This window comes from Cydia strobilella, chromosome Z, assembly GCF_947568885.1.
Source record: "Cydia strobilella chromosome Z, ilCydStro3.1, whole genome shotgun sequence".
NCBI classification, from domain to species: domain Eukaryota; kingdom Metazoa; phylum Arthropoda; class Insecta; order Lepidoptera; family Tortricidae; genus Cydia; species Cydia strobilella.
Genome location: NC_086068.1, coordinates 52,282,078 through 52,305,106, shown reverse-complemented (window position 1 = coordinate 52,305,106; position 23,029 = coordinate 52,282,078). Strand labels below are relative to the sequence as shown.

At 41.4% G+C, this 23,029-nt stretch overlaps 1 protein-coding gene across 1 annotated transcript in view; it reads right to left on the bottom strand.

The window, feature by feature from the left end:
- LOC134753938 (collagen alpha-1(I) chain-like) overlaps positions 1 to 23,029 on the bottom strand; it is a 55,261-nt gene that overhangs the window by 6,662 nt on the left and 25,570 nt on the right. Inside the window, exons 6-28 of the mRNA XM_063689925.1 lie at positions 20,223 to 20,332; positions 19,599 to 19,709; positions 17,623 to 17,796; positions 14,938 to 15,012; positions 14,506 to 14,616; positions 10,779 to 11,039; positions 10,458 to 10,655; positions 10,152 to 10,268; positions 9,924 to 10,014; positions 8,373 to 8,470; positions 7,927 to 8,088; positions 7,807 to 7,851; positions 7,523 to 7,729; positions 6,757 to 7,008; positions 6,048 to 6,228; positions 5,659 to 5,801; positions 5,154 to 5,370; positions 4,896 to 5,056; positions 4,391 to 4,660; positions 3,427 to 3,588; positions 2,172 to 2,387; positions 1,721 to 1,973; positions 105 to 251 (exon numbers count right to left, since the gene is read on the bottom strand). Of these exons, the coding sequence (XP_063545995.1) occupies positions 105 to 251; positions 1,721 to 1,973; positions 2,172 to 2,387; positions 3,427 to 3,588; positions 4,391 to 4,660; positions 4,896 to 5,056; positions 5,154 to 5,370; positions 5,659 to 5,801; positions 6,048 to 6,228; positions 6,757 to 7,008; positions 7,523 to 7,729; positions 7,807 to 7,851; positions 7,927 to 8,088; positions 8,373 to 8,470; positions 9,924 to 10,014; positions 10,152 to 10,268; positions 10,458 to 10,655; positions 10,779 to 11,039; positions 14,506 to 14,616; positions 14,938 to 15,012; positions 17,623 to 17,796; positions 19,599 to 19,709; positions 20,223 to 20,332 (3,762 nt within the window). The remainder of the gene's footprint in view (positions 1 to 104; positions 252 to 1,720; positions 1,974 to 2,171; positions 2,388 to 3,426; positions 3,589 to 4,390; positions 4,661 to 4,895; positions 5,057 to 5,153; positions 5,371 to 5,658; positions 5,802 to 6,047; positions 6,229 to 6,756; positions 7,009 to 7,522; positions 7,730 to 7,806; positions 7,852 to 7,926; positions 8,089 to 8,372; positions 8,471 to 9,923; positions 10,015 to 10,151; positions 10,269 to 10,457; positions 10,656 to 10,778; positions 11,040 to 14,505; positions 14,617 to 14,937; positions 15,013 to 17,622; positions 17,797 to 19,598; positions 19,710 to 20,222; positions 20,333 to 23,029) is intronic.

The window sequence follows — 23,029 nt, the reverse complement described above, 5'->3', positions numbered from 1 at the left end:
CGCTGGGCCGCCGCGCTGGACGCCGGATCCAGTGGCGTGCGGACGGCCAGTTCCGTTCATTATCTCTTCGGCCCAGTCGATGTCTTCTGTTAAGACCGCCATACCGTCAGTGGAGTTAGGATGTGTGACCCGCAAGTCCCTGCAACTGAGCGCGGGGTTGCCCCGCGAGCCGCGCGGCCGCCGCGCCGCATCCAGCGCCGTGCGCGCGGCCAGCACGCCGTTCATTATCTCTTTGGCCCAGTCGATGTCTTCTGTAATAGATTAGATGTAAATTAAATCTAGAGGTTATGAATGGTGAAATAAGATAAGTAACTAATAAAGCGATATTATAAAAGAAGATGATTAATAATTTTATGTGAGGATTCGTCACGTCGGTCAATAGATGTACCGTGCTCGAGACGACACTAGTTAGATGACGTCAACGATTACATCAAAAAAATTTTTTTAATTATCATTGCTCTACTACCTACTGTTTATAAGCACACATAAAACAGCAACAAATCGTTCTCGGAGTAGGTATTGATGTGGCGTCAGACCTCATGTACAATCAAACTGATTTGTACCCACTATGAACGTTTTGCAGTCCCAAGCTACTGGCAGGAGGTAGGAACAGTATTGCTATGGGTATATTTTCATTATATATATTATTATAAATTATCCTATTATAATAAACTAATAATGACGTAGTAAATTCTAATGAGTATTTTTTGCTGTCCCAAGGTGGTCCCAAGGCTATAATTCCAAATAAATTGAACGAACAGTATTGCTATGGGTATATTTTTATTATATGTATGTTATTATAGTTTATAAACTAATAAAAAAAACCGACCAAGTGCGAGTCGGACTCGCGCACGGAGGGTTCCGTACCATTACGCAAAAAAACAGCTAAAGATCACGTTTGTTGTATGGGAGCCCCACTTAAATATTTATTTTATTCTGTTTTTAGTATTTGTTGTTATAGCGGCAACAGAAATACATCATCTGTGAAAATTTCAACTGTCTAGATATCACGGTTCATGAGATACAGCCTGGTGACAGACGGACAGACAGACAGACAGGCAGACAGACAGACAAACAGACAGAGGAGTCTTAGTAATAGGGTCCCGTTTTTACCCTTTGGGTACGGAACCCTAAAAAAATAAATAGTCGTTGGAATTTCTGGAATGCGTGGCTGTTAAAGGGAAAGCGGCCTGGTCAGCGGGCTTGGTAGAAGGGTCCGCTACATGCGTTGCACGCCGGTGTCATCTTGGGTTGAAGCACAGAATAGGTAATAGTATTATCATACAGAACAGCCACGCACCGCCCCGCCCCGACTCGAATTACCTCACCCCGCGACAGCAGATTGACGGCCGTTTGCCGGCCGCTCAGTACTATTTTTAAGCCACTTACTCACACTATGACGCATGCCGCGTGTACAGACGTGCCATTCACACATAGAAACGCAAATGATTTTTGATGTATAACGTGTCCGCGCTGTGGTTGAACTTGGCTTGGTTGAACATTACTTTATTGTGTAATTTTTCTTTTTAGGTAGGTGCATTAGATATTCGGTATTCAGCCGAAAAATATGCAACATTAGACCGAATACCGAATATTCGGCAAAGTCGCCGAATACCGAATAGTTGCCGAATATTCGTGGCATTTCTAATTTCCATTGCCCCAAAATCGTCGCGTGTTTTCAGTTTTTAGGGTTTTAATACGATGTGGAAGACCAGCTTACCGTCTTCAATATCGGCATCTGTGGTCGACTCATCATCCTTGATGCTGCGTCTACGTCGCGACGACACGAACAGTTCAGCGGGCAGCTGCGGCGGGGGCGCCGGCGGGCCGGGCGGACCCGGCGACCCCGGCGGCCCGGGCTGCCCCGGCCTGCCTTCAGGGCCCGGCGAACCTTTGGGACCCAGAGGCCCTTCTGGACCTACAGGACCTACTAGTCCTGGTTCGCCTTTTGCTCCTTGCGGACCTTCGGGACCCTAATAGTAAATAGTTAGTTGTTTTACAACACTACAGAATTTTCGTGTATACTTATAAGCTCTTTTTTGAAATTCAAAATGTAGATTATTTAAAAAAAAATCGAATGAAAATATCTATTTTACTGGCGCTACGTATAATAATATAGACTGAAGAAGAAATCAACACCTTTCCCATAATAGTGTTAAATAAACGATTACCGTGTCTCCCTTAGGTCCCAAAGGCCCAGTTGGTCCGGGCGGTCCTTTCTTCCCGACGTCGCCCTGATCGCCCTTCAAGCCCATCCGCCCGGTGTCGCCCATGTGGCCCTTAGGCCCCGTGTTTCCCTTCTCTCCACGTGGCCCTTGGGGTCCTGGCGGTCCGGTCTTCCCTGCTGGGCCTTCCGGCCCGGTAGTTCCCGGTGCTCCTACTTCACCCTAAAATATGGATTAAATATTGTTTTCAACGAACATATACATTTTTGAGGCAATCTAATTTTAGCTCCCTATAAAATTATACCAGCGCACTTCGCACAAATTAATCCTGTCTAAGAACCATCGTTAGAGTATCTCAAATACTTCACAGAAGACCGCAACTAAATTATGGATACTTATTTAGGAACGTTCATTTGTATGCACAAACACCCGAACAAACAAGCAAACATGTCTCTCAGCCTAAATGTAGATACCTACCGCCTTTTTTTTTACTTCAGCGCGAGTAAAAAGAAAGTATTAATACATAAAATGTAAACACATAAAAAATAATCGTTTACCTAAGGATATTTTTGCAATTCATTTGGCATTTTTAATAAAGCCCCGAGTTATTATTATTTTGTATTTTGTCGAATCTCAAACCGCCATTTGTCTTAGTAGCAAATGCATTTTGTTAACTTTTGTGATTCCTGCAAGCGGGACATGTTGTCCTTTAGCATCGACCCGAACATCTGGTAAACGTAAGCCCTTGAAAGAGCGGGATGGCGTAACCTTCTACGTGATGGCGTAGCGAAGCATGACGTCTGGCTAGATGATTTAAAGCAGAAAAGACTTTGGGCTTCATAGGAACCACCAACAGACTCGCGTTTCACCTGCGATCTTTGTGGCAGAAAGTGTCGTGCTGCGATTGGACTTTACAGCCACAGGAAAAGATGTGCCGCACCTCCGATCTCCGACGGCGCACAGACCTCTTCTTCTTAATAAACTGTCGCTGCAACAATCATCTGTCAAGATGCTGTGGCCAATGATGATGAAGTACCCACAGAAATGACACTGATGGTCTACCCCAAGGTTTTTGACCCATTTATATAAGTAAGCTAAGCGTCTACTCAAGTAAAGCTTCGGTAAGTCTTAAGAGCTACAAAACATTATGTACCTACTAATTTACACAGAGATAAAATGGTCACGTCACGCGTGCCTTATTAATCTTATTATATACAGTCCATTTCATAACCTCACACTAAAGAGTAGAACGGACACTCACGTTAGGTCCTGGTAACCCCCGCATACCACGCTGGCCCTCTTCTCCTGGGGGACCGGGGGGACCGGCTGGTCCCGTTTCTCCCGACAGCCCGGGAAGCCCGCGATCACCTTTATCGCCTGGAACTCCCGGGCTACCCTGGGCGCCAGCTTTGCCTTCTGCGCCCTGTGGAATAAATTATTATAAAATATAGATAAATAAAGTACGTCTAAGTCGCCCGCCAAGTTTTACATTAAGTATGGCGCGAACATAATGTTGTCACTGCTAAGAGTACCACGTACAAACTTCAGTATAAACTTTGTCTGAACGGACTAAAATAGGCTTGATGACAATTTTTTCAGGCTCCGTAGACAACATGCCAATCGCTAATGCTACGTAGCGAACGAAACGCAACTGTCACTGTCACGTCACACTAATAGACTAATATGGAAGAATGATAGAGAGACAAAGCGATTCGATAGCGAAGCGAAAGCGATCGTCACCTTGGCTAGGCCGCCTGGTTTGTTTTTAGAATCAAATGAATGTATATATGGGACCCATTGCATTAAAGCAACAGAAAAGTCAGAAATGATAGTTAACGTCCTATAGTCGTAAGTGGTAACTCGATAGTCGTTCACTCACAAAACGTCCCTATTAGCAAAAGGATAAGTGAATTATCGTCCAACCACTGAAAATTAACCCATCTTAGTATGGAAAACAAAAAAATGCGATTTTATCGTTGAAATATTGCGTTTATGTGTATAGTTGCCGTACAATCTTATTTCTGATAAAATGTAAGGAATCGAATGCTACCATTCCTTTGTACCTTTTTGAACAAAAAAACTAAAGTTTTGAAATTTTCAAGACCTGTATTTTTAATCATGAATTTTAGGACCGCAAATTCTAGTGCAGCAGCGGGCCGTCCGCGTGACACGTAATAAATTGTCAAGAGCAACTAATTCTTAAAATAAGCATTCGAATGACTTACTGGTTTGCCTGGTAAGCCAATTTCTCCTGGTTTTCCTACGAGTCCAATAGGTCCAGGAGGGCCTGGGGGGCCAGGGCTGCCTTCAGGACCGTCGGCCCCTACTTCGCCCTTGATGCCTTGTTCGCCCGGCTCGCCTCTTTCACCCGGGAAGCCTGCCGGGCCGGTGTCTCCTTTCGGGCCCTCAGGGCCCATTGGGCCTTTTGGTCCTGTTTCTCCTTGAACTCCTACCGGACCATCGTCTCCCTTTGGTCCAGCGAGGCCTCTGGGACCCTAAAGTATTGAAAAGTAGGTAATGTTAAATAGGTACTGTGGATGGCGAAATCCTATGCAAGGACGTTATATATACGTATAGGAACTAAATTTAAGTACTATAGATACTACTTATTTAGGTTTAGTACTACCTAGTTGATATAATTAATAAAATAACTTAACCACGTAGAAGTTTGTAAAAAGTTGTGGGGATGAAAAATAACAAATTAAAATTAGTTAAAAATTAATTGATCACCAGTTTTCCTTCAGGGCCAGGTGGTCCCGACGGTCCATGGGCACCTGGGTTCCCGACTTCTCCACGTTGCCCCTCAGCACCCCGAGATCCCGGTTCACCCGGTACACCTTTGGAGCCACGCTGTCCTTGCAAACCAATCGGACCCGGAGGTCCGGTAGGTCCTACATTAACAAAAAAACATTAGTGATATCACATTTAATCGGGTCATATGATTACGCTCTTCGGAGTGGTTGGATGCTGATAAATTGGATTTCTGACCTTTAGGTCCAATATCTCCCCTATCGCCTTTGAATCCTTGGTGTCCTTTATCCCCTTGAAGACCGGCAGGGCCTTGGGGGCCTGAAGGTCCCCGCACTCCATCCGCACCGGGGGTTCCAGGCGGCCCTGATTCACCCTGCGGCCCCTTTTCGCCAGGTAAACCCACAGACCCGGATTCCCCGCGTAAACCTTGTATACCTGGGGAACCTTGGGGTCCCTGTAAAGTAACATTGAGAATAAAGTCTTCTTCTACTATGTAATGATAAAGAAAATGTTGGTTGTACAGTCAAGGTATTAAATATCGACACGGCCAAAGTGCCAAAAATATGTATACAGGACCTTATTGTTCTTTTAAGGAGGCTTTATTATAATTTAATTTATAATAAAGCCTGAACTAATTGCAACTGTTGAATTGTGGAACTTGTAGAAGGTAAGGTAAGAGACCCTGTACTGTAGGTATACTATGCAAGCACTTGGCCAGTGGTTTCATCATTCCCAAACTGACCGGTTCGCCAGCGGCGCCTTTAAATCCTTTTTCGCCGGGAGGTCCCGCTTCGCCTTTGTCGCCGTCTTCGCCCGGGGCCCCGACTGGTCCCGGCGAGCCGCCGAAGCCTCGCGGTCCGGGTGGACCGTCTCTGCCGATTGCACCTAAAAGAGTAACAAGATGGAGGTTACTTATTCAAGTTTGTACGTATTATTTGTCAATCAATTATTAACTTATTATTATTTTGTCGGGAATTGTTTGTTGTTGTGTCTTTGTGTAATCTTTGTCGATTTTTGACGTTGTATGCTCCGAAGTAGAAGTCGTCGAGTATGATTTACTAGTACAGCTCTTTGAGAACCGGCCCAGAGACTGAAGACTCATCCGAATATATATTTAAAAAAAATTGTCACCTGGTGGTCCTGGTTCGCCGATCTCTCCCTTTTGGCCCCCAGGTCCCGGAGACCCCCTTTGACCTTCTCGTCCCTGCGGTCCTATGGGGCCGTCGTGACCGGTTTCACCCTGCTCGCCCTTTTCTCCTCGTATCCCGGGGAGTCCAGGGGGACCTATATCTCCTTTGTGGCCCGGAGTTCCCTGTAAATAGAATTCGTTTAACTAGGTTTTCGCAATACTTAAAAAATAATCGGAATAAGAAGTAATTTACTAATGACTTCGTATTGAGCAATTTTATTTTGTTTTTGCTAACTTGGCTTTTGGCTAACAAATAGGGAATATTACGCGAAACTCTGCGTAGGGGGCGCCAGAGCGCCACTACCAGAATCTGAGGGTCTATTGTGAAACAAGAAAATTTCTTTATCTAACATCTCTGTCACTCTTGCATATTCGAGTGATAAAGAGGCAGATAGCGATTATTGGGATTCGCGTTTCCCGGTAGTCCTCTGTAAGCAAACCGCCTTGATGCATCAATGTCATATTTTATTATCTCTGAAACTTGTCAAAAACCTGTTAAAGTATGTATAAGTTACTCTATGGTTTACTAAAAAGGCTAGTCCTGCACTCTGGTGGCAGAACATTGCAGTAATATCCCCTATTCTATTTTGCTCGCATTTTTATTAGCAGTTAATGTGACCCCATAATCCTATAAATTAAGCCTTTATTTACCGGCGTTCCAGGTAATCCCGTGTCCCCTTGGCGACCATGTGGCCCTTGTGATCCAACGGGTCCCGCCTTCCCTTCGGGTCCGGGTGGGCCTGGTGGTCCATCTTTGCCCATGTCACCTGGGGTGCCGACTTCTCCGGGAGTGCCGGGTATGCCTGACGATCCTTGTGGCCCCAGGGGGCCCGGCTCACCAACGGATCCTTGCGGCCCTACGGGGCCTAGGGGACCTGGTGGTCCCGACGGGCCTGGATCACCCTGTAGTAGCAAGCTCATTAACTATTGATTCCGAAAATATGCGTTAAAGATTAGGACTTAGGACACATGCATAGATTGCATAGTTAACAACATAATAAAACATTTTTTTAAATACCATCGCTTCACTTTCATCACTTTTCATCGAGACAATTATAACAAGCCCAGAACAAGCCCAAATACAATGAGGTTGCGTTGTTTGATAACAGAGTTCCTATGGCCTACGCCCTACGGTCTCAGCTCGATGGTACCATAATATTGCATTGTCACCCAACTTACTTAAGTATGTGAAATTTCAGCTCAATCGAATACTGGTAAGTGGATCTAATTTTGCTTGCAAGATTTGATTACATACAGATAGCGGGACAGGTGAAAGTAAATAAAAGCTTGTAATAATAATTAATATCGCCTCTCAAAATAAGAGGAAGCCTGTGCCTGTGACCGGCAGTGGTAGGCACATACTTGTATTGTAATCATGGTACTTGTAAAATATGTAATTAAAAATGATGATTCTAACCGTTGGACCGCGTTCCCCTGGAGGCCCCAGGAGCCCGGGCTTGCCGTCTACGCCGGGAGGCCCGATCGCACCAGGGAAACCGCGGACGCCATCCAGCCCCTGAGGACCCCGTTCGCCTATGGGGCCCGGGGGACCCGGCTGGCCAGTGTCACCCTTCGACCCTGGTGGACCGTCGGAACCGCGTCGGCCTCGTGGACCACGATATCCCTAAGAAATATTTATTAGCAAATATTATAGTCACAGGAGATAGATCTATTCTAAAATGTTTCCATAGGACGACTTACTCTTGGACCGCCCTCACCACGATCGCCTGCGTTTCCCACCATACCCTAAAACAATTTTTTAAGATATTTGATTTTGATTTTGCTAAAATGTTATGGTATTTTCAAATATCTCAACATTACCATGAGACCTTTGGCCCCTCGACGGCCTCGTCTTCCAGAAGCCCCCTTGTCGCCCTTTTCACCCTGTGGACCGGGATACCCCATGGGGCCTAGGGTACCGGTGGCACCTTTCTCACCAGTTGGACCAATCGAACCTGTTTCTCCTCTCGGGCCTTCCATACCCTGAAATAAAATTGAGTTTGCAATCAGATTTGAGAGACGTTGTTAACACCTTGAAAAATAAAACCCTATAATTATGTAAAGAATTTAATCCGTTTTATGATAGGGTAATTGTCCCAGTGTTCGACATGCTAATACCCAGACCCAATAGATGACACTCTGATATAACCTTTATTGACAATTAAACTTAACTGACTTAAGTTTAAATATGCGACGAACACTCGGACCTCTTCTTTATTTATTAAAAGTTAGAAAGTAGACAAGCAAGAAATAAGTAAAATGTCAACCTTTTGGCCCTCAACTCCTTCAATGCCCGGTGGACCTGGTTCTCCGATAAACCCTCGTTCTCCTTTTGGACCTATATCTCCCTTTTCTCCTTCCAAACCTAATGAATACAGAAAATGCTCAATACCTATGTTATTATTTATAATCATAAAATGATATATGATTAAACTAACCAACACACAAGATTTTAAACTAAAGGTTGGACCACACCAAAGAGCTTGCCACCAGACAATCTTTACACTACAGTTTAAACTAACGTCTACAGGCAGTGTTGGCTGAAACGTTAATGCAATTAACGATAACCAGTACAAATTGAACCGTAAACCGTAACCGTCCGTTACGGTTTACGGTTCAATTTGTACTGGTTAATGGTTAATTGCAATTAACGTTCGGCCAACACTGTCTACAGGTAGACGTACAAAGGTTACTAAAATCCGTTGCGTGCGATGCGGTCCTGTCGACGTCCACCTCAAACGAGACATTAAAACTTACGAGTAGGTACATGGTATGTTTGCAAGTAGGTATATTATTTTACAGTACATATGGTGCTACTTTTTCGCACTAGTGCGGGAATAAGCACTTTACGTGCATATGTCGAAAGTTTAAAGGGCCATATGTACTGTAAAACGTTGTACGATACACGTGCGAAAAGGTAATTCGCAACTCGTGTCGATTTAAAACACTCCCTGCGGTCGTGTTTTAATTTATCGCCACTCGTTTCGAATTTCCTCTTTTCCGCACTTGTATCGTAAATAACTTTTATACCCACATGCTTACTATGGATAGAGGTACCAGGCTAAAACCACGCTAAGTTTGCGCTGATTCGGCACTTTTGGCAATGAAAAGGTAATGCCGCGCCGACTCTATGTTATACATTTGTTATTATAATTAATACCCATAAACCATGACAGATAAACCTTATTTATATATAGAGCGAAACAGTACTTCACACCAGGTCACCGGCTTTCGTTATACAAAGCGCAGGTTCAACCACATATGGAGTACTGTTCTCATCTCTGGTCTGGAGCACCGAAATACCAACTTCTTCCACTTGACTCCATCCAACGTCGGGCAGTTCGTATTGTTGGTGATCCCGATCTCACAGTCGGTTTGGAACCTCTTAGCCTTCGGAGGGACGTTGGCTCTACAGAGCACAGGCCTATTTTACCGTCTGTACAATGGGGAATGTTCTGAATAACTTTTTGATTTGGTGCCACCGTCACGTTTTTACCACCGCACCTCCCGCCAAAGAAACAAAGCTCATCCTCACTTTCTTGACACGTGGCAAACAAAGAACAAGCGGGCATCGCGCTCGATTTTGCCCAGAACGTGCAAGTTGTGGAATGAGCTACCTTCTGAGGTGTTTCCCTTGCGTTATGACATAGGGTTCTTCAAGAAGCAGGTATTTAGGGTTCTCAAAGGTTGACAAAGCATAAGTGGCTCCTCTGATGTTGCTTATGTCCATGGGCGGTGATGACTGCTTCCCATCAAGCGGCTCGTCTGCTCGAATGCTTCCTATTTCATAAAAAAATAGATGTAAATATTATGATTACCTCTAACTCCTTTATCACCCTTATCTCCAGGTGGCCCACGCGGACCGTCGTCTCCTTTTAAGCCCCGACTGCCCGGAAAACCTAACATGCCCTAAAAAATAACAGCGAACTAAATTATCAAACCATTGGTTTTTTTTAAGAAGGAAGGACGAAGGACACAGTGGGAATTATACATTAATAGGTATCAGACGAATTAATCAAAGCACACAAATGTAAAAAAAGAATTACCTGTGGTCCTTGCGGTCCTTGCTCTCCTTGAGGACCCTGTTGCCCTGGGTTGCCCGGCGTACCTGGCGAACCTTCAGGCCCTGGGAGGCCGGAAATACCAGGTTTTCCTTGTGCACCCTGAAAACATTTTTTTTAGTAATTTTAACTAGGTTTGAAAGATATAACTTGTTACACCTGCTCAATATTACTTCTTATCAAGCCTAACTGTTAGATAAATAAATAGTTAATGGCGCGCGCTACGCCCATCTAATAATAATTCTAATTCTGTACGTATTTGCAATCTATGATCAACTGTTAAACACATACCTGTATCCCTGGAGCTCCAGTAGGTCCTTGGGGTCCGGGTGACCCCGTAGCACCCATAGGGCCAGGCTGACCTTGTTGACCAGGAGGTCCAGGTTGACCGGCGGAGCCTTTTGGGCCTTGCGGTCCTTCTATCCCCGGAATCCCGGGATAGCCGATCAATCCGGGAAAACCTCTTATACCCATTAAGCCTCTTGGACCCTAGAACAGACAAGTTTTGGTAATGGAAACATATTATTCGTCACTCGTTTATATTTAGGTACCTACATAAAATACCTACACTACGCCCTTTTACAGAAAATATGTTGTGTCAACACAACTTACAATTTCTCCACTTAAGCCAGGTGGTCCTGCTGGTCCGTCATCCCCGGGCGGCCCCTCTTGCCCCGGCGCTCCCGATTCGCCCTGCTGTCCCGGGGCGCCTCGCTCTCCTTTGTCCCCTGGCAGTCCCATCAGCCCCGGATACCCGGGTTCGCCTTTAGCGCCCGCCGCGCCCGTGGATCCTCTCTCCCCGTCCCTGCCCGCGTGCCCGCGGCGACCTGGTCTGCCTGGTGGTCCTTGAAGGCCTCTGGGTCCGGGTGGCCCCTGAAAGTTGAATGTAACTATAGAAAATAAATAATATCAACATACATATAACATAAGATATGGTGCTGGTATAAATATAAATAACTGCAAGGTCATAAAAACTCCATACCTATAGGCTTCTTTTTAGTACTATGCCTTATGGGAAACGGTCGAAGAGATAGTTCAGATCCGAAACCACTACCAAATTTGAGTATGTTGTTGGGCATGGTACTGGGTCTCCAAAACTGCCGGGAGACAGCGGCGCCGGCCATCTACTTCAGCGGAATGACGTCATCAAAATGACTCCCGCCTCGTTGCGAATATTGCATATTGCACCCCAACTATGCATTGGACATACACGTGTGGGATATTAAATGAAAGCCAATTAAATGTTCTATATTTTATTTATACACTGTGTACCAAAATATACAACAGTTTAAAAGCAATTTACAAAGAAATCGAAATGATGTAAAAAAATATTCGATTATTTGGGTTTTACAACCAAACCAAAAGTCGGACGTTAAAGCAATGTACTACAACATTAAAGCTGATGTCTCAAGACATACACTGATATCAAAGAAATCAAAATCAGACCAAAAATGTGAAAATTATGCATCAAAATGTAGGTATTTGCTAGAACAAATGCATTGAAGTTAAAAAAATCGAAATTGTTCATTTTCAGGATAATCAGCATAAGCTTCTAGTATGCTATTAGCAATATAAAAAGGATCATAAAACTGCGGGGAGACAATCTCTATAGTGCCTGAGTGACAAATAATGGCATCATACCTGTGACCACTACCGAAATTTGCAAAATCTAAATTATAACTATACCATGAGTCATATATACACGTGTTCTACATCAGACGAAAGGGTGTTAAATATATTATGATTCGTTAATACATTACTTATAAAAACAATGTATATTTTAAGAGCTACAAACAAAGAAAAAACACTTTTTATGAAAAAAGTTCACGTATACATATTTCATAACTCAACTAAAAACGTTATAACAATGTTGCGTATAATATAAAAGAAACCAGTTATTTAACTATACGTCACAGCTTAAACTTTTCATTTCCGATAAAAACTGTGGAAGTTGTACCAAAAAAACTAAAGCGCGCCATCAATTCTACCTTAATGCGCTCATATTATGCAAAGAAATAGTCCTAATTATCAGGTTATTAAATGAAAGAACATTACATGAAATACATGAAAACGACATTTTGGAGTGGAATCATAATTTATAAATTGAGTTTGCTTAATAAATAAGCAAAACAACGGTTTATTTTCGTACCTAATCTCCTCCTTTGAAAGTCAGTTAAAATTTAAGTTTTGTGCACCCGGGCTACAAAGGCGAATGAATTGACGCCTCATTTATCAATATCAGTTCAGTAGTTCCATGTAAACATCACACGTAGACAGCAAATTCTGCCTATTTCTATTGTCTGGGACAGGACAATGACTTCTGTAACACAGGTTTTTACCTAGCTCAGAAATCAGGGACTTCAACACCTATTTTCTACTTGCAAAAAATATGTAAACAACAAATTTTTAGCAAGAGCATGCAATATATACAATAAGAAATATTCACACATAGGTACACCATGCTCCAGCATAGGTGTAATAGATTTGTTTCTGTCATCAATAATAAAAAAAAGTCAAATTTCGTTCACTCGTAGCTAGTAATAAAAATGTAATCTTGTGTTGTATTGTTATGATTGTTAATGTAATTGTACCTATTTGATTTCAAATTCTAAATTGAAAATTGTGCTTGTTATTTTCCAAATTCTAAATTATGCTTGTTATATTTTTAATCGTGCACGTGGAATATTCCTGAATGTTATTGTTAAATTCAACTTTAAATTCAATCCATACTAATATTATAAATGCGAAAGTCTGTCTGTCTGTGTGTTACCTCTTCACGCTTAAACCGCTGAACCGATTTAGTTGAAATTTGGTATACAGATAGTTTGAGTCCCGGGGAAGGACATAGGATACTTTTTATCCCAGAACTCACCCCTCACGGGGGTGAAAAGTGGGGTGGAAATTTGTATGGGGAATCAATAACCGCTGAACCGATTTAGATGAAACTTGGTATGGGGGTAGTTTGAGCTGTGGGAAAGGATATAGAATAACTTTTATCCCCGAAATCATCCCTTAAGGGTGTAAAAAATGGGGTGGAAATGTATAGTGTGGACCAATTTGGGGGAAAAAAGGATGGATCAAAAAGCAGATTTGTTTAAGAATTAAGGTACCCAAATTACTAATTCCACGCAGACGAAGTCGCGGGCAAAAACTAGTACCTAATAATTGTACTTTTTTTCGGAGCAAAGGAATTTTGTATTAACTATAAGTGGAAACTCTTTTGGCCTATTTTCTAACTATATCTTTTACCGTATTGTATTATTATGTGCTGTATGTTTCCCAAATAAATAAATTAAATTAAATAAAATAAAAAATGGTGTTGAAAAACGTCGTATGAAATGCGTGTGCACATCGGCTGTCTTATTGCGCGCTCGCTTACAGCTCGCGAGCACAATATCGCCTCGAGTTTAATGACCAACTTAGCACACTTGTATCACAATGTACTATATTACTTTGATCTACAGAAATTTATAATAGTTATTTACGATACAAGTGCGAAAAAGAGGAAATTCGAAACGAGTGGCGATAAATTAAAACACGACCGCAGGGAGTGTTTTAAATCGACACGAGTTGCGAATTACTTATTCGCACGTGTATCGTACAACGTTTTACGGTACATATGGCCGTTTAAACTTTCGACATATGCACGAAAAGTGCTCTTTTACGCACTAGTGCGAGAAAGTAGCAACATATGTACTGTAAAATTAGTTGCATATACATAATAGCAACTGCAATGGTCTCATATTACAGCACCATTCATCGTCTTGATCAGGATTCCAATATTGCCCTCCTTTACATTTAGAGCCTCGTAGTAAGATATTGAGGTGCCATTTTTAGACCTCGTCTTGGTGCGTGCGTTTATTAGATAGTTACATACTTCGGGTTCGGCTTCAATTTGAGGTTTACTTATGTTGTCATTCAGGGTCCGAGAACCGCCGAGAGTAGACGGCTCATTTAGACGGCGCTCGAACGCGCATCGCATGCGATTTTAGTTACATTGCGGACCATTAAGGTTACATCAACTCAGCCGACCGATCAAATAACGCAATGTAATGAAACTCGCATGCGAGTTCTCGCACTGTCTAAATGAGCCCTAAGTGTGATTACAGTAGGCTAAGCACAAGAGCGCCGCGACAGAATAACCTATATCGTTACCAGATTGGTGCAGCTGTGAAAATTGTATTTAGCTCAGTATTTCTTAATCGTATTTCTAACTAGAGAGATTTCTAAATAGAGAGGGACGGGTAGTCTATCTCACGGGCGAGATACTGTCGCGGCGCTCCTGTACTGAACCGACTGGAGAGTAACTATTCCAATAAACTTATAACTTGAATCTTACCGGTTCACCCTGATCGCCTTGTTCTCCTTTCGGGCCCTCGGCGCCGTACTCGCCTTCAGGCCCCGGGGGACCAGTGAGCCCCATAGGGCCGTCAGCGCCTCGCATGGATGCCTGTCGAAATTTTAAACTGATTAAATTACTGACAGATTTTTCATTGCATCCTGGCTCGTGCCAATGAGTTTTTCGTAACTTATTTATGTACGGAATATCATTTGATACTTACCACTAGCTTTCGGTTGGTAAACATCGAGAGTAAACCTGCATACAACCGTGAAATTCAAAGGTGTATAAGTTAAGTCCTACTGCTGTGGATTCATTAGGATATTGATTGATAATGTGATTATTTTATTCACGATCAAAAACATAATTGCAGGAAGTTTGTTGGTATAATTTAGTGGATGAAAGGTTCGGTCGTAAAAATCAGTCACTTACCATATGTTGTGTGAGCATTTGACGCAAAGCTTCCGACTGTGCATCGGGACCTTTATCGTTACCAGATTGGTGCAGCTGTGAAAATTGTATTTAGCTCAGTATTTCTCAATCGTATTTCTTAATTTCAGCATAAAGTACATAATTAAACAGTCGGCCGCGTAGCCAACACGCCAATCGCTAACGCTCCTGTCACTGTCGCACTAATATGGAAGAGTGATAGAGAGACACAAAGCGTTTCGTTGTCGAAGCGATAGCGATTGTCACCTTGGCTAGGCCGGCTTATTTTATAAACATTTTATAAATACGTAAGTATATCTATAATATTGTACCTGTCGGAAATAACGGAAAATCCTAAAGTGAAATGATCGATAAACTTTACGGGAAATTGAAAAATCTGCCCTACAGTAATAAAAACTTGCATACGGATCTTTCAGGTCGCTTGGTCGCATGCTTCGCAGCGCGCGGTTATTTTATGTGATAAACGATGCGCTAAACGCGGTGCGTTTGATGCTAATCATTTTTAATCAGATAATCTAGTTACCAAACATTGTTTTACGTAGTAAACGCAGCGGCAACCGTAGCATGAGACGCAATGCGTCAAACGCACATGAAAACATGAACCCATATGGTTGTTATAAAAAAAAAATTGTTGATACAATTATGACAGTAGTTGTAAAATATTTTTTTTTTGTAAAAAAGTGTACTTAACGCTTACGCACCTACAGAAATTATAACGACTGCGAGGTTCGTTGTTTTGAATTAAAGTAGGTAAGAATATTAAGCCGAATATGGGCAGAGAGCGAAAATAAGTCGTGTAGTTTAGAAAATTGGTATAAGTAGTTCTACCTTGTGGTGTCCAGATAAACACACTAAAAGTTCTTCTGGAACTTCAGATAAAAATTTCTACATATATTTTTTTACAAAATAGGGCATATTTATTTTTACTCTACGATCAATACTTTAGGAGTTAAGGGTGTTTAATTTAACAACGAGATAAAAAATAGACGATTTAAGAAAACGTCGATTTTTCGTAGTTGTTCATCATAACTCAAATTTTTAGTTTAGAATAAGGAAGCTTAGCCACCTGCTGATCAAAAACAAATAAAAACTGGCCAAGAGCATGTCGAGCCATGCTCAGTATAGGGTTCAGTACTTCCGTAGTTACCCGCCCGTCAAAACATAATGTTTGCAAAAACTACGACCGGTCTGGCCTAGTGGGTAATAGGTAATGACCCTACCTATAAAGCGGATGGTCCCGGGTTCGAATCCCGGTAAAGGTATTTATTTGTGAGATGACACAGATGTTTGTTTCTGATTTATGTATTTATGTATTTGTATATAATATATATCTTGGGATTAATTGCCAAGCGGACCCCAGGCTCCCATGAGCCGTGGCAAGTAATAGTTAGTAGTCATGAAGAGGACTTTGTACCTAATGACAGCCGAAAGTGCAACAGATGGACACGTATCTTCGAGGTCCTTCCCTGACTCAAACTAACTTGTCCATCTAGTTCACTTTGTAACTTCTTTAAGAGGCCGTAGTCGATTTTGGAGCAAAAACGTAAAATTGATAGATTTAGTCGTTGAAATTATACACGTTTTGTTACGTAATATATAAATAACAAGTATTGGTTTCTATTAGCACGTCTTCTCATCTTGCCTTTTAATAATGAGGTCGCGAGCGTGTGTCACCGGTAATATATGAAGAGAAGGGGCAGTTTTTAAAAAATCATCAAAAAATTACGGTGGTAAATTATACAAACTGATGTATAAGAATAGTTTTAGCAAATGTTGTAGATTGTTTAAGTATCAAAATTACGTTGAAATTAAGTAGATTTTCAGAGAAATTGTCACTTGTTTTGAAGTAATTTCTGGAGAAAATTGAATTCGTTTAACTTTCATTTCCTCGAACTCTAAGTCATATAACAAAAATGTAATCTGATAAAGGTCAAGTACAGAATATGTGTAATACAAATTTACCATTTTTAGCAGTCCAAACTTTACGAAATTTACAAATAAGAGCGACAAAATCAGTGCTTTACGCGCGTTTACCTAAACATCCATCAGAAAAAAAATCATTACTAATTTAGTGAGTCTGTTTTAAAAAAAATGATCTGATAAAAGGCAAGATAAGAAGACGTGCCAATAGAAACCAGTACTTGTTATTTCAATAAGGTAACAAAAGGTGTACAATTTCACCGACGAAATCTATCAATTTTACATTTTTGCGATTAATATCGACACCGGCCTCTTAACAATGTAATTACTATTTTTTTGTAGTTGCACTTATACCTTACTTACTACTTCACTGGCTCAGTGAACCAAAAAGGATCTTGGCCTCTGACACAAGAGAGCGCCACTCTGCCCTATTCTGCGCCACTTCACGCCAGTTTGGTCTTCCTAGGGCGGACAGGTCTTTTAGGGCTTCGTCACTCCAGCGGTATCTAGGACGCCCAGACGGACATTTTCCGCCCGGATGCCCCACATACGCTCTTCTCACAGCACAATCCTCTCCCATCCTCTCCAGGTGACCAAGCCAGCGGACTCGTGTGGCTTTGATCTCCCCAATTATATTGGGCACCGCAACCAGCTTCTCTATCTTCCTATTATTCCTACGCCTCCAAGTTCCATCTTCATCTCTGACTTTATACCTACATATATCTACCTACAAATTTATTTGCTTACCGGTATAACAAAAACGTGACCCGGCACGCCAGGGAAACCCTGCTGGCCCTCCGCTCCTGGTTTACCCGGTTCCCCATTAGGCCCTCTTGGCCCCTGTGGCCCCGGGGGGCCCGGGTAACCCCGCGGGCCCATGTAAGTGTAGTCGTAATCTGGCAAGTAGTAGGAAGCGTTTCCCTGTGGACAGAAAGTAATGGTCTGGAAGACTATACTTTGTCGATCACATTTCAAAGACTGACTACAAACTAAGTTTAAGCTGTTATTTTACTTATTTTAATTAAACGTCTTAGAGAGTTGAGTTTCGTCTAAAGACACCGAATTCTTGTATTTAATCGTGTGTATGTCTTAAGAAAATAAAAATCTTCGTTTAGGTAAACAATGTCGATGATTTTATTGTTTTATTTAAATACACCTATTAAATATTAATATTGATGATTGACTTAATCGATCAACCCCTACAATAATGATTTATTATAGGACTATAATTCCTTACAAGTCTTTTAAGCGCAGTTTCGTTAAACTAACCTATAGGAAATAAAACTATGAAAACGGATTATATCGCGTATATTAAATTTATAATAAATCCCGACGATTCGAACTCTCTACAGCGTTCGTGGTCAACGGGTGACTGAGGAAAAACTACAAAGTGCAAAAATACCCATATACAAAAAATAATGAACCATCATAGACTATAAACTTTAAGGCTGGTTGTACATGCAAAATCGGTTCATAAGGCTAGTCATAAAATACAACTATTTTCAAGTAAAGATATATATACGCGATAAAGCTACGTCGGCGCCAAACCTACACCTCGTCACCAAGAAGATTTAATTCCCTCCTAAAATGAAGGAGGGTATCCCAATATGGGACCGGCAAAAAATTTTTGGCGGGACACGTCTTTTCAAAACATATTGTACTCAGAATCTCCAACATCATCCAACACAAAGGTCTTACAGTCTCTGTCTCGCTTGCTCCTTTATCAGATGGACTACCGGATCCCAAGCTGGTGGTAGAGAGAAAAACCATCTTCCCTATTAAAGTTTGGATATTTCTTAATCTCAATGGCCTCGTGCAGCATTCTGGGTATGTATCGCTTCTCCTTGGCAAGAACCAGAGGCTTATCAAACTTTATTGAGTGATTGGCTTTATCCATGACATGCTCCCAGACTGCAGACCTAGGTCGACGGTGCTTGACATCAGCTATGTGTTCCTTCACCCGAGTGGAAATGCTCCGTTTCGTCTGCCCGACATATGATAGGCCACACTCAGAATATAGGAATTTTGATTGCTTCTCTATGTATAGAGTTAGACCGAGATAAGTCTGCAACGATTTTTATAGCACACGCAGTGCAAGTGTTAGTTTAAACGTCATACTTCTATGACATTATGACGTATAAATATCACTTGCACTGCGTGTGCTATCAAAATCGTTGCAGACTTGCAGACTTACCTCGGTCTAACTCTAGTAATTATTATTTCACCTCTTACTGACTATGTCATTTTTGGTAAAACTTTTACTGAGAAGGTTTCCTACGTAGTCAAAAAACCATCCATTATGATTTTCATGAGTTTATGTCATACGAACGAATAAAGTAAATTAAATAGTGTAATCAAGTGCCTCAAACTTTTAGGTCTTATCTCTATATTTTGAAATTATTTTAACTAAGCTTAGCTTAATAAACACATGCATTTTAATAAAATTAATTTTAATTATCGTACATTAGCTATGAAAATTCAATACGTAGTTTTTTTTCCAATATTAATCTAAGGAAAAACTATAATGTTCATCAAAATGCAAAAGAAAACATAATTCGCGTTTAACCACTAAACTTCAGTACTGAACTCCTGTCTTTACTGTCACACAACCTTTAGCTTGCCTTTAACCTTTTAACCGGCAAGCTACCTGCACACGTTATGTCTTCAAAAGTAATGAGCATCGGTGACCCAGTTTAATATTATACAATGCTACGTTATCTCACTTGGACATCCGGGGGGTGGGTGAGCCAATCTGTGTCCTCGGTGGTCGTCATAGGTGTGTACGAGGAGTCCGTCGTGAGCACATCCGCTCCGTCGTCGTCTCCCCGCTTTAACTGAAACCATTACCATAAACCTTTGAATTGATATTCATAAAGGTCATCTCGGAATAAACAGTTAAGTAGGATCTCGAACTAAGAGTATTTGATACGCATCTCGAGGTCTCAATGATGTTCGGGATCGTCTGAAGCGATGCGCTTGTATGTTGGTAACTGAGGTAGTTTTACCGCCGATATACCTACGATCTTTTGCGGGATACAGCGTTATGCTTTACCCCAACTGATAGTAACTTAACTTATCTAATATAATTATACTTCTAAACCAGCAAACGGACGAGTTTATTTATAACTACCTACTAAAGTATATACAGTTACAGATATACACTCGAGGTTTATTTGTTAAACATGTTTAAAACATGTCTAATCATTCTAAATTCCCATAACTCACATAGGAACTTGTAGCTGACGTGGTTACTCGTATTTCTCTACGTTTGCATATACTTATAGAAAAATTGATATATTTGTTAAATGTTGTACTTATACTGAAACTCGTAAAGCTTCATAACTTACCCTAGGTGTTGTCACTTCTAGATGCTGCCCTGTCTTATCCGGATCGAGAATATTCGGACGAATAACGGCGTCTACCTCTTTGGTGAATGTCCCAAAAATACTGTTTTCATCTAAAACAAGTAAGTTTTATAAACCACATAATAAGAAGTCAGTGCTATAAAACAAGTTTATTATATGTATAATTTCAATCGTGCCTGTAAGCCTAATGGATTCTTGCCCTTTATGCCGCCTGTACGATGTAGGTACATTTAGATTTAAATGGGCGTTATTAAAATTGTAATCCCGGCTATTTGATTCTCGTTAAACATTTTGTCATGTTGTCGCCTTAACACCCAAGCCCTAATGTATTATAACTACTAAGTTTAGTCGTTATAATAAATACTCCTTTGATATAGGAGTGACCGCCAGGAGGTTAATGCTATTGCTATCGTACCCCTATGTCATTTCATTGGACAAACCCACAAAGACCCACAAAGGCTCTCTTCCATTACAGGTTTGAAAAAAACTTTTATAAAAAAAAGATAAACCGAATTCAAAAAGGATGAAATAAAATATTATCCTTTTTAGGGTTCCGTGTTTAAGTATATGCGTTACCAACTGATATGTTTGAAGTCGGTACCAAGCCAAATTTTAAACCATATATTCATAGGGATTTTGGTGCAATTCGATAAAGATGCGGCTATATAAGTATGTACGTTGGATTACCTAATGCAGCGTACTACGTAGGCGAACAACACGCGAATGCGAAGCGGCGCGGCACGGCGCCTTAATTAATCCATGTGATACCTATATAGAAGTGTCCTACGTGGGCGATCTCGTTGCGAACGCGAACGAATTGGGCCGGCCGCGCCGTGCCGCGTCGCTTCGCTTCGTGTTCGCGAGTGTTCGCCTATGTAAGACGCAGCGTTACACGACGACAATAAACGAACTTCCTGTACACCTCAGAACAGAACACACGGTTGAACCTTCTTGGCGCAGTTCGTACCATGCTTGTCGGCACGTTAGTGTAAATCTAATACGTTTTGTCGTCGTATTTTTTTAAAGAGCATTTCTTACTAATTCTTAAACAGTCATAGCACGCAAGTGTGGGATTGGGACTGAGTTATTTTCTGTCGCTTATCCAGAGGACTACATTTCAAAATATAAAACAATTCAAGGAACCTTCATGCAAAATTTCAGCTAAAGCGGTTCAGTTGTTTAGCCATGAAAAGGTAGCAAAGAGGCAGACATAAAAGCTTTCACGTTTATAACATTTGTACAGTTGTAATGGGATTTATAGACATAAAGCTGATTATTTTTGACTGGTATTGTTACTACTTGGAGTACTTGGCTTGGCACCGACTTCAAACATATCAGTTGGTAACGCATATACTTAAACACGGAACCCTAAAAAGGATAATATTTTATTTCATCCTTTTTGAAGTCGGTTTATCTTTTTTTTATAAAAGTTTTTATTTTTCCATTTTTAGTTTTAAGACATTGTTAAGAGCGTGACGCATGAATGAAAAACATAATCATTTTTATCTGTAAATTCGTAAACTTTATTAAATAATCAGAATTTTCCTCGAGTCCGTCTGGGAAATCATTCCTGTCAGTAAATCCATTCTCCGCCCCGCCACTGACCCAATCCCTCAAACCCCCCGATCACTCAACCTCACAGCACATCAACCCCTGATCACTGAACCCCTCGACCCTAAACCACCAACCCTTCAACCGCCATTCCCCGACCCCTAACCCCAGACCCCTTAACTCCTAACCCTAACCCCCAATCCCTTAACTCCCAACCCCTCAGTCTCCGACCCATCAACTCACCTCCCCTCAACCCCCAACCTCAAACCCCCCAAACACTAATACCCTCTACCTTCACCTCTCAGTCTCTTTGGTTGTTTCCAACACTACCTACATCAAAAATCATAATACACATACGAGGGAAGTTATCAGTAGCCTTACCACGAGTTTGACATTGATATATTCGCTATCGTGTGCGTAACTTACTGTTTATGCATCTCGCTTGTACTGGCGTATTAGTGTACAAAGTAAGTTACGAAGAATATTTAGTGCCAAACTCGTGGTTAGGCTACAGTTGCACTACATCAAATTGGTGGTATTGGTGAGGAAATGCTTGAGTTACTTTAGAAAACACCGAAATTACCATACACGTGCCTTTAAAAATTGAGGAGTTCCCTCAATTCCTCACGGATTCCATCATCAGATCAAAACCAAAAATATTACGAAAACACCTTGGAGAGGTAACTTCTTTCAAACAGAAAAAGAATAACTCAAATCGGATCATGGGTGCCGGAGTAATCGCTAAAACCATTATCATCAAAACAATCATCATCATCAGCTCCACTTCATCAAATTGGTGGTTTTCTAGAAAAAATGATCAAGTTGCTTAAGAAAACGACCAAATCACCATACATGTGCCTTTAAAAATTGAGGAGTTCCCTCAATTCCTCATGGATCCCATCATCAGAACAGCACCAGATTAATGTGGAACCACCTTGGTGGTAGTTAGTTTCAAACAAAAAAAGAATTGTTCAAGTCGGACCACGGGTCTCGGAGTAATCGCTGAACATCCTACATTAAAAAAAATCATCATCACTATCTTCAAAACAATCATCATCATCAGGTCCACTTCATCAAATTGGTCGTTTTCGAGAGAAAATGCTCAAGTTGCTTATGAAACCACCCAAATCACCATACATGTGCCTTTAAAAATTGAGGAGTTCCCTCAATTCCTCAGGGATCCCATCATCAGATCAGAACCAGATTAATATGGGACCAACTTGGAAGTAGCTCCTTTC